Source organism: Lemur catta, chromosome 1 (assembly GCF_020740605.2).
Source record: "Lemur catta isolate mLemCat1 chromosome 1, mLemCat1.pri, whole genome shotgun sequence".
Classification (NCBI taxonomy): domain Eukaryota; kingdom Metazoa; phylum Chordata; class Mammalia; order Primates; family Lemuridae; genus Lemur; species Lemur catta.
This window is the reverse complement of record NC_059128.1, coordinates 208915846-208927903: the sequence shown is the minus strand read 5'-3', so window position 1 is coordinate 208927903 and position 12058 is coordinate 208915846. Positions and strand designations below refer to the sequence as shown.

General features: G+C 37.2%; 1 protein-coding gene across 1 annotated transcript in view; it reads left to right on the top strand.

The window, feature by feature from the left end:
* PARL (presenilin associated rhomboid like) overlaps positions 1-12058 on the top strand; it is a 43470-nt gene that overhangs the window by 20015 nt on the left and 11397 nt on the right. The window contains exons 5-7 of the mRNA XM_045539783.1: positions 8640-8735; positions 9779-9928; positions 11747-11817. Coding sequence (XP_045395739.1) covers positions 8640-8735; positions 9779-9928; positions 11747-11817 — 317 coding nt within the window. The remainder of the gene's footprint in view (positions 1-8639; positions 8736-9778; positions 9929-11746; positions 11818-12058) is intronic.

The following is a 12058-nucleotide window of genomic DNA, read 5'->3' as shown; positions in this document are numbered from 1 at the left end:
GCCTGTAATCCTAGCACTCTGGGAGGCCAAGGCAGGAGGCTCACTTGAGATCAGGAGTTGGAGACCAGCCTGAGCAAGAGCGAGACCCCGTCTGTACTAAAAATAGGAAAAAATTAGCTGGGCATGGTGGCACGCGCCTGTAGTGCCAACTACTTGGGAGGCTGAGGCAGGAGGATTGCTTGAGCCCAGGAGTTTGAGGTTGCTGTGAGCTAGGCTGACACCACTGCACTCTACCTAGGGTGACAGAGTGAGACTCTGTCTCAAAAACAAACAAACGAACAAAAAATTCTATTGTATGGATATATCACATTTTGTTTATCTGTTCATCTGTTGGACATTTGAGTTTCCATCCTTTAGGTACCATGAATAATGCTGCTTTGAACTTTCGTGTGCATGTTTTCACATGGACACATATTTCCATTTCTCTTGGTATATACCTAGGGGTGGAATTGCTGGGTCATATGGTAACTCTATGTTTAACTGTTTTTTTCTTAATTCTGGCTTAAAACCTACATGAAATATATATCTTAACCATCTTTAAGTGTACGACTGAGTAGTGTTCAGTATATTTACATTGTTGTGAAACAGATTTCCAGAAATTTTTCACCCTGTAGATCTGAAACTCTATACCCATTAAACAATAACTCCCTTTTTCTTTTCCCCAACTACCCTGATAACCAGCATTCTATTAATACTTTCTGTTTCTATGAATTTGATTACTTTAGGTACTTCATATAAGTGGAATCATAAAATATATATTTTTTTTCATAGCTGTCTTATTTCACTGAACATAATGTCTTCAAGTTTCATTCATGTTATAGCACATGATAAGAGTCCTTCATTTTTAGGGCCAAATAATATTTCATTGTGTGTATATATCACATTTTGTTTATCCATTCATCTGTTAATGGACATTGGGGTTGTTTCCGCCTCTGGCTGTTGTGAATAATGCTACTGTGAACATGTGTGTGCAAATATCTCTTTGAGACAGACCATGGATTCAATCTTTTGGATGTATATCCACATGTGGGATTACTGGATCATACAATAGTTGTATTTTTAATTTTTTGAGAAATACCTGTACTGTTTTCCATGGTGGTGTCACCATTTTACAGTCCTACCAGCAATGCAGGAGTGTTTCATTTTCTATACACCCTTACTAACACTTGTTATTTTCTATGTTTTTATTTTTAATAGTAGCCATCCTAATGGGTGTGAGCTCAAAACCTCATTGTGATTTTGATTTTCATTTCTCTGATGATTAGTGATATTGAGCATCTTTTCATATGTTTATTGGCCATTTGCTTATCATCTTTGGAAGAATGTCTCTTCAAGTTCTCAGATTATTTGATTTTTTGTCATTGTTGTTGAGTTGTAGGCCTTCTTTTTTTTTTTTGAGACAGAGCCTTGCTCTGTCCCCCGGTAAAATGCAGTGGTGTCATAGCTCACTGCAACCTCAAACTTTCGGGCTCAAGCAATCCTCCTGCCTCAGCCTCCTAAGTAGCTGGGACTATAGGTGTGTACCACTGTGCTTTACTGATTTTTCTATTTTTAGTAGAGATGGGGTCTCACTCTTGTTCAGGCTGGTCTCAAACTCCCGACCTCAAGCAGTCCTCTTGCCTCAGCCTCCCAGAGTGCTAGGATTACAGGCATGAGCCACCATCTTTATGTATTCTGGATATTACTTCCTTATCCAGATACATTATTTGCAAATATTTACTCTCTTCTGTGATTCATTTTTGCCTTTTTACTCTGATTATGTCCTTTGATACACAAAAGTTTTTAAGTTTGTTGTAGTCCCATTTGTCTGTTTTTGCTTTTGTTGCCTGTGCTTTTGGTGTCATATCCAAGAAATCATTGCCAGGTCCAATGTCATGAAGATTTTTTCCTGTGTTTCTTCTAGGAGTTTTATAATTTTAGGTCTTTCGTTTAGGTCTTTAATCCATTTGAAGTTGATTTTTGTATATGGTGTAAGATAAAAATCCACCTGAACTCTTTTGCATGTGGATATCCAGTTTTTCCTTTGAAGAATTGCCTAATTGTTTTCCAAAGTGGCCATACCATTTTATATTCCCTCAGGCAGTGTAGGAGGATTCCATTTGTTATTGCCTTTTCCCCCCTAATATATCAGCAACAATGATTAATATTTTTGCATTTTTTAATTGCAAATATATATATAAAATGTAAAATTTACCATTATAGACATTTTTTAGTGTGCAGTTTAGTGGCATTAAGGACATTCACAATGTACAATCATTTCCAGAGCCTTTTCATTATCCCAAACAGAAGCTCTCTCTACCCATTAAACATTAGCTCTCCATTTCTTCCCCCTCAGCCCTAGTAACCATCATTCTAGTTTGTGTCTATGAATTTGCCTATTCTAGATACCCCATATAAATGGAATCATAAAATATTTGGGTTTGTTTGTATTAGGCTTCTTATGCTTAGCATCTGTTTTCATGGTTCATCCATATTGTAGCATGTATCAGAATTTCCTTCCTTTTTAAGGCTGAGTAGTATTCCATTGTATGTATATAACCACATATTGTTTACCCATTCACCTGTTGTGGCAGATTTGGATTATTTCCACTTCTTGGTGGTTGTGAATAATGCTATAATATACAGAAGTCCCAATATCTCCACATCCTTGCCAATACTTATTTTTCTTTTTTTGAATTTGATAGTAGTCATCCTAATGGGTAGGCAGTGGTATCTCATTGTGGTTTTGATTTGCATTTCCCTAATGACTAATAATGCTGAACATCTTTTCATGTGCTTATGTATCTTCTTTGGAGAGCTGTCTATTCAATTCCTTTGCCCATTTTTTAAAACTGGGTTGTTTTGTTGTTGAATTTTTGATATATTCTAGATGTTAATCCCTTATCAAATGTATGATTTGCATATATTCTTTCCCATTCTATTGCTTTTCTTATTGATTATAATCATCCTAGTGGGTGTGAAGTGGTATCTCATTGTGGTTTTGCTTTGCTTTTCCAAATCAGATGTCTGTTTCTCCAAATCCTTTGCCCATTTTTAAATAGTTCTTAAATATTTAAATATTAAAAATTTTAAATATTTATCTTTTTGTTGAGTTATAAAAGTTCTTTACATATTCTGGATACTAGACCCTTATTAGATATATGATTTAAAAATGTTTTCCCCATTTTATGGGTTGTCTTATCACTTTCATGATTGTCTTCTTTGAAGCACATTTTCATTTTGCGCAAGTCCATTTTATCTGTTTTTTCTTTTATTACTTGTGCTTTAAGTGTCATATCAGGGAAACTGTGTCCTAATTCAAAGTCACAAAGATTTATATACCTATGTTTTCTTCGAAGAAAAAAAACTTCTTAAAGAAAACTTCTTTAAAGTTTTAGCTCTTACTAAAACTGTGGTTTAAGCCTTTGATTCTTTTTGAGTTAATGTGTTTATTTGGTATGAGGTAGAGGTCCTAAGTCATTCTTTTGCTTGTGGATATCCATTTGTCCCAGCACCATTTATTGAAAAGACTATTCTTTCCCCATTGAATTGTCTTGGAACCTTAGTCAAAACCAATTGATCATAATTGCATAGGTGTATTGTATTTCTGGACTCTTAATTTTATCCATTGATCCATGTATCTGCCCTGATGCCAGTACCACACGGTCTGTAGCTTTATGTTGTAAGTTTTGAAACTAGGAATTGTGAGTCCTCCAGCTTTGTTAATATGAAGTATTACATTGATTTTCATGTGTTGAACCAACCTAGCATTCCTGTGTCATATTCCACTTGACTATGATTTATAATCCTTTTCATACACTTCTGGGTTTGGTTTGCTAATATTTTCTTGAGGATTTTGCATTTATATTCATAAAGGGATATTGATAGTTTTCTTGTGATGTCTTTGGTTTTAATATCAAGGTATACTGGCTACATAGAATGAGTTGGAAAATGTTCCACTCTTTTCTGTTCTTTGGGAGAGTTTGAGAAAGATTGGTGTTAAATCTCTTTTACAGTTGGTAGAATTCATCAGTTGTAAGTTGAATAGTGTTCCCTCAGAACCACAGAATGTTACCTTACTTGAAATAAGGTCTTTGCAGATGTAACTAGTTACAATGAGATCATACTACCTTAGGGTGGGCCCTAAATCCAATGACTCATGTCCTTAGAAGAGGAGAGGACAAAAAGAGACACATAAAAAAGAAGAGTATGTAAAGAGATGGTGGCAGAGATTGGAGTTGTGCATCTACCAGCCAAGCAATGCCAAGAATTGTTGGGAGCCACCAGAATGTAAGAAGAGAGAAGGAAGGAGTTTTCCCTAGAGCCTTCAGAAGGAGACATGGCCCTGCTGATACTTTGACACCTTGATTTTGGACTTCTAGCCTCCAGAACTGTAAAAGAATAAATTTCTGTTGTTGTTTTTTTTTAATTGGTTGTGTTACTGCATTATTTCTGTTGTTTTAAGCCACCAAGTTTGTGGTAATTTGTTACAGCAGCCTTAGGAAACAAAAACACCAGTGAAGCCATCTGGTTTTGGGCTTTTCTTTGTGGTAAGTCTTTTTGATTCCTAATTCAATCTCTTTACTTTTTCTTGGTCTAGTTGGGTTTCATATTTCTTTTGAGTCAGTTTTGGTAGTCTGTGTCTTTCTAGGACTTTTAAAATTTCATCTTAATTATTCTCATTTGTTTGTATATCATTGTTCATAGTATTTAATTATAATCTTTATTTCTATAATGTCAGTAGTAGTATTCTGCTTTCATACCTGATTTTAGTAATTTGAGTCTTTTTTTTCCCTTTGTCCTTCTAGCTAAAAGTTTGTCAATTTTGTTGACATTTCAAAGATCCAACTTTTAGATTCATTGATTTTTCTCTGTTCTGTCCTTTATGTCATTTATCCATGTTCTTCATTACTTCTTCTGCTTGCTTTGGATTTAGTTTGCTCTTCTTTTTACAGAGTCTTAAGGTGGAAAGTTAGGTTATTGATTTGAGCTCTTTCTTCCTTTTTAATGTAGGCACTCATTGTACTGCTTTTACTGCATCCTGTAAGTTTTGGTTTGTTGTATTTTTATTTTCATTCATCTCAAAGTACCTAATTTCCCTGTGATTTCTTTGATCCATTAATTATTTAAGAATGTGTTAATTTTCATATATTTCCAAATTTATTTTTGTTGTTGACTTGTAATTTCATTCCGTGTGATCAGAGAACATACTTTGTATAAGTTCAGTGTTTTTAAATTTATTTAGACTTATTTTGTGGCTGAACATATCCTAGAATATATCCCATGTGCATTTGAGGAATGTATATTCTGTTGTTGGGTGGTATGTTCTTTAGATGTCTGTTAGGCTGAGTTGTTTTATAGTGTTTTTCAAGTCTTCTGCTTCCTTGCTGATCATCCAATTATTCTATTACTGCAAATGGTGTATTGAATTCTCCAGCTATTATTGTTAAATTGTTTATTTCTTCCTTCAGTTCTGTCCATTTTTCTTCATATATTTTGGGATTCTGTTGTTAGGTGCATATGTTTTTAATAGTTATATCTAATTGATGGATTGACCTTTTAATTATGTAATATCCTTCTTTGTCCCTAGTAACATCGTATGTCTTAAAGTCTATTTTGTCTTGTTATGCACATGACCTTCTAGATGCCAGTAATATGTTGGAGGTTTTCAAACCCTCTATGGAAATCCTTTTTTTTAGAAAAAGCCTACAGAACCCAGTATTCCCAGGCAATCTCCCATTAAAGTACTGACCAGACCTGACACTGCATAGTTTCTGAGATCAGACAAGATCGGGCACGTTCAGGGTAGTATGCCATAGACCCTCCTGACCCACATGGAAATCTTATTTCCCTGCTTTTCCTTTTAAGATTTTGGTTAGACTCTTCTTTACCCCAAGTGTTGTCCACCTCTCAGGCAGCCGCCAACTTAAAGCATTTAACCTGTAATTGTTTTTGGTAAATGCCCTCTGGCAAAATGACCCAGTCAGGTTAAATACAGCCTTGCAAGTGGGATTTTTTGGGGAAGCAACAGCCAGGTCAAATAATGACAATTCTTAGGGAATGAGGCTTTGAAAGAGCTCCAGCACAATTCTACCAGCTCCTTCTGGTGGTTGTCAGGCTGCACTGGGAATGTGGACTGTTTTTAAGGTTACTTTGGAGCTGGAGAGCAGGGGATGAGACTAGGGCAAGATAAAATGCTACAAAGCTAGCTGTTCTGAGATTCACCAAGTTTTTTTAAATGAATGTTCTCTCATTTGCTGCAAGCCTTTGGTTAGTTTCCAGAGTTCTGAAAAGTTGATTCTGATAATTTTTGCAAGTTTTTTCATTGCTTTTATGAAGGAGAGAGTTTTCAGAGATCCTTATTTTGTTATTTTCACTGATGTAATTCAGTGTATCACACTTGGTAGAAGTTGGCATGGGGACAGCAGCCTTCCCGAATCAGTAGTGCCAAGCTTGTACACAAAGTCACTGAGTCAGGAGGAATCATGTAACACCTGTGTTAAATGGAGATACAGAGACCTTAAGCTGGTGCGTTTCTCAAGGGAGAAAGAGAAGGGAGGAAATCATTCTTTAATCATCTGCATGCCAGGTGCATGTACTGTCTTACTTAAGCCTCACTACAACCTTTGAGGAAGGAATTATTATCCTCATTTTACAGATGAGGAAACTGAAGTGAAAGGGATAAAGTGCTAAGTGACATATCTAGGATTCAGACCTAAAAAGGCCATTCTCTTTCCACCATAATTTCATTTATTGGTGCATTACTGTGTGACTGCTACATTTAATTGTGCTTTCTCACTTCATCATCACTCAACTCTTTTAGGTAGATTTTCTTATCCTCATTTTACAGAAGAGGAAACTGAGGCTGAGTGGTTAGGCCTCTTACTCAGGTTATAATGTAAGTAGAACAGTCAGTTCTGCTGGATTCCTTCACCATACTCTCAGGCAATGTACGGTGCTGCCTCAGCAGGCCTAGGATTACCGCACGTCCTCTCCTGCTCACCTGCTTCTGAGGACCGGCCTGTGCTGTTTCTCAGCTAGGGAGCTGTTTGTCTGGTGTCTGAAGTCCTAGAATTACCAAGGTTAAAATAAATTCTCCAGGCACCCTCTGTCTTGATACATAGTAGAGCAATAGATTAGGAATTCTGGCTTGGCCACTGAAGTTTGCCTCTCTGAGAATTTGTACCTTTTAGAGCCTCAGTTTTCTCATCTATAACTGGCCTTCAAAGTGGGATTTGCAAGGAAGAAAATACCTGCATTTTATTTTCCTCACATCTTTTTAATTGTTAGTGTGTTTTATAATGAACTACAGTGGTTCATGTGTGTAATTTGTAAATAAGTATACACATATTGGGTATGTCTATTCAGTTGTTCACTAATGTGGTGCCTAATCAAAGAAGTCTGGTGACCACTGACCTATGAAGTGAGGGATTTTGCCTACAGTTTGTTCCAGTGCCAGTACTCTCATAATTTACCGGAAAGGCCTCTTGCATTTGGATTGAAAACTTGGCAGTGTTTACTCTTTGTCTCCTGTTAACCTTGATGTTTTTGGTTATCTTTCCCTTTTTCAAGTCTTTTCCTTAGTTGTAATCACTTTAACCAGAGATGCCTCCTACTTCTCTACAGTGCTGTGGTACCTGTGGTTTCCAGAAGTTGTGTGTGCTGTATGTCACTGGTTTGAGGAAGCAGCCTGTGGAACTGAAAGAGTAGGCAGGGTAGTTGTTGCCATTTTTCAGCCTAGCGGGTAGGATAAGGAACCCCTTCTTGCTCACTTTGCATTGAACCACAAGTAAAGTAAACATCAAAGCCCTGACTGATTATCTTTATGATCATAGAAACCTGATCTTTATGATGATGTCCAAACTGTTCTCAGGTTTTCTTTACCCTAAGATATCAATCAGCATGTACAATAACCTAGACCTCAGGGGGTGCTCTGGGTAGTAAAGATGTTTATAACTCTTCTAAAGAAAACTAAAGAACCCTAGGCAACACTAATTACTGCTGTCTTCCTGTAGGATAAACTTCCCCAGGTTCTGTGGAGTCTCTGCCTTTCCTCTAGCCAGCCTCCCCTTAGGGTTCCAGGCTTCTCATTGGGAGGTACACCCAACTCCCACATGTAAACATACTTCAAAAGCAGTTGCAAAATTCTTCCAGATTATCCCTGAGTTCTTATCAAATGAGTATTTTTCTCAAACATGTTGACCTTCATCTATACAGATGATCCACAGATGTTTCCATGAGCCAGCAATGAGTTTAAGAAGTGTACCATTCCCTGAAGTAAAAGAAGTGATGTTAGCTTTTCTAGTCTTGGCCAGAGAACCTAATTCTGTATATTACTTCTATGTTTGGCTTGGCCATTATCAAATAATTATAGATATGATTATTATTGAGAAGACTGAACTGTTCTGAAGAAGTAAAATATGGATCTAGGTGAAGGAAGTTAGGTCGCAGAGCATCTGCAATTTTCCAGGAATTCTGTGACTTTACAGTTTTGGTACTTTAAAAGTATTGATTTCACTTTTCTTAGCTCCCCTCCCATCCCGCAAGTATATAGTACTCTTACACAATTGTGGTAGAAAATTTTATTCAGGTAGACTTTAGATCAAACTGTCTTTGCTCTTCTTTTTCCTCTCCCCAAATTATAAATGTTTATTTTATAGGTATCATAGCTGCAAATGTCTTTGTATTCTGTTTATGGAGAGTCCCTTCTCTACAGAGGACAATGATAAGATATTTCACATCCAATCCAGCCTCAAGTAAGTCTAACTTGTGTGATTTTATTTTGAGGTAGAGATAATATGAAAGAAATATGCTTGATGTTCATCGAAAAGCTATAAAACAGATGAATTATTTGTCAGTAATTACAAGCAAAATCTGGAGGATGGGCTGTAAACTCCTTGTGGACAGAAAGCTCATCTCTCTTAGTCCTATATCCCAGGTGTCTAATATGTACCTTGTACGTAGTAAGGTACACATACTAAGGTACATATTAGTATCTAAATATTTTTTAATGAATTAAGGTCTGTGATCACTACAAGTTTATCCTTTGAGGAGAATATTATTAATATATACAACTTAAAATTAAAATAATTTACTCATTCTTTCCCTTAACTAACTTTTGCCATAAGGACAGCTGCTTTCATTGAACTGAAAAGTTTTATTGGTTACTTACTAAGTAGAAAAGAGACTTATTGAGAAAGCTTTTTACCCCTTTGAAAAATGCTGTCTTAAACTGTCTTATTTAAGCTTTGAGCTGGTTCTAATTTTGTTTCCCATGTTTGATTTGTTTTGCAATAATAATAAAAGTCTACGTTTTTTGGTCTTTTTTTTTTTTTTTAAGACAGAGTCTCACTCTGTTGCCCAGGATAGAATGCTGTGGCATCAGTCTAGCTCACAGCAACCTCAAACTCCTGGGTTCAAGGAATCCTTCTGCCTCAGCTTCCTGAGTAGCTGGGACTTTGGGCGCGTGCCACTGCACCTGGCTAATTTTTTTATAGTAGAGACGGGGTCTCGCTCTTGCTCAGGCTGAGCTCAAGTGATCTTCCCGCCTCGGCCTCCCAGAGTGCTAGGATTACAGGCCTGAGCCACTGCGCCCGGCCAATAATAAAAGTTTATTTATTTATTTATTTTTATTTTTTTATTTCAGCATATTATGGGGGTACAAAAGTTTAGGTTATGTATATTGCCCTTGCGTGCGCCCCCCCCAACAGAGCTTCAAGCATGAATAAAAGTTTAAAATAGATAATTTTTACTGGCTATATACTCCATGATTACCAGACTCTGCTTTTCTCTCTTGTAGAGGTCCTTTGTTCTCCAATGTTGCTCTCAACATTCAGCCATTTCTCCTTACTTCACATGGCAGCAAATATGTATGTTTTGTGGAGCTTCTCTTCCAGCATAGTGAACATTCTGGGTCAAGAGCAATTCATGGCAGTGTACCTGTCTGCAGGTAATAAGCTTTAATCTCAGGGCCTTTGAGGGCATAAGCACTCTCACTTATCTGCAGAAGGGACAGAGAGAATGTTTACCTCCATATTCTACACAGGAAGTGCCCAGGACTTGTTTGTCAAGTTGTATGTAGAGAAAGGAACCACAGACTGGGGGAGCTGTTGTCTTTCTTCTCATTTTGCTGATTGCCTTTTACATGAATTATTTTGGTGTGCTTAGTTTTAAATTAGGATAAACAGGAGTTAAGAGCTAGTGCAGAATTTAAGCATGTCATTTTAATCCCACTAGACCTTGATTTCTTTATTTTTTATTTTTATTTATTTATTTTTTTTGAGACAGAGTCTCACTTTGTTGCCCGGGCTAGAGTGAGTGCCGTGGCGTCAGCCTAGCTCACAGCAACCTCAAACTCCTGGGCTTAAGTGATCCTACTGCCTCAGCCTCCCGAGTAGCTGGGACTACAGGCATGCGCCACCATGCCCGGCTAATTTTTTTTTTTCTATATGTATATTTTTAGTTGGCCAGATAATTTCTTTCTATTTTTAGTAGAGACGGGGGTCTCACTCAGGCTGGTCTCGAACTCCTGACCTCGAGCGATCCACCCGCCTCGGCCTCCCAGAGGGCTAGGATTACAGGCGTGAGCCACCACGCCCGGCCGACCTTGATTTCTTTAACTCAGGCCCACCATTTTATAGATAGTGGTTCCCAATTTCCTGGCTGTCTCAAGTATCTGGATCTTTGTTAAATAACCTTAAGCAAACTCATTTCCCCCTGTGTGTTCAGTTTCCAGAGGGTTTAGATCAGAGCTTTCCAGTATGAATGCCTCCCATCCAAGTACTAACCAGGCCCGACCCTGCTTAGCTTCTGAGATCAGACGAGATCGGGTGTGTTCAGGGTAGTATGGCCGTAGACTGTGACTGTCAAGAATGAGTTTGTTCCATCTATTTTGCAAGAATGTATATTGGCATGGAACTATTTCCTAGTCATGGCCTTGGAGGTGGCATTGTTTTCTTATTTCAATTAGGAAATTGCAGTGCACGATTCCAGGTCCCTAGATGCTGCTAAGTTGACAACTGATCAAATTTTACTTGCCTCTATACCAAATTTACTTAATTAAAACAATAAAATATAAAAATTAATTTCTAAAATCTCTACATCAAAAAATAGTATATCTGGCAGTGTGCTGTAGTGCAGAAAAGCACTTATCTCTCATCTACAAGGCCCAGAGTAGATGCTTAATCAGTGTTAATTGAATACTCATGTGTATGTAGTTTGTCAAAAGTAGATGCTGAGCAATATCTTTGGCTTGTAAGATAAACATATATTTCTTTCCCCAAGCACTAGTTGTGTCATTGTAGGTACAGAGGGTCTGTTTCAGATGCCATTACTTCCTTCTCCATAGAAAGTTGTTTTTTAAAATGAGCCACATTAACTCAATGACATTGGAGCCAAAGGGACCTAAAGGATCATTTAGCCTAGTATCCCACCCCAGAGATTCTGATTTAGTGTGTCTGGAGTACAGCCCAGAGGATTCTGAGAGAGTTGGTGAGTTTGGGAGCTAGTCTCCTTTCTTTATGTTACAGCTGAGGAAAATAACTGAGAGGGAAAGTGAATGACCCTGTGTCATTCAGCAAGTCATAGAGTGGGTCAGACTTTCTTTCCCTATAAATAGCTGGAGCAATAGGCAGGATAAGTATTCATGCCTGTGCCCTTATAGTGATCCAGATAGAAACCTGATACTTAATCTGGGTAGAGTGAACAGCAGAAATGGAAACCATTTTTATACCTCACTTAAATTATTGAAATGTGACTTATTTCTCAGGTGTTATTTCCAATTTTGTCAGTTACGTGTGTAAAGTTGCCACAGGAAGATATGGACCATCACTTGGTGCGGTAAGTATTTCTAATTTAAATTTTTAACATTTTAACTTTTAAGTTTATTTTGAAATAACTCGACTTACAAGAAAGTTGCAAAATTAAAGAATTCTCATTTACCTTTCATTCTACTGTCAACTGACATCTCACAGAACCACAGTACAGTTATCAAAACCAAGAAATTAACATTGAAACAATATTCTTGACTAATCTACATCTAATTTAGAATTTGTAAATTGGTAAATCTTTGTAAATATCA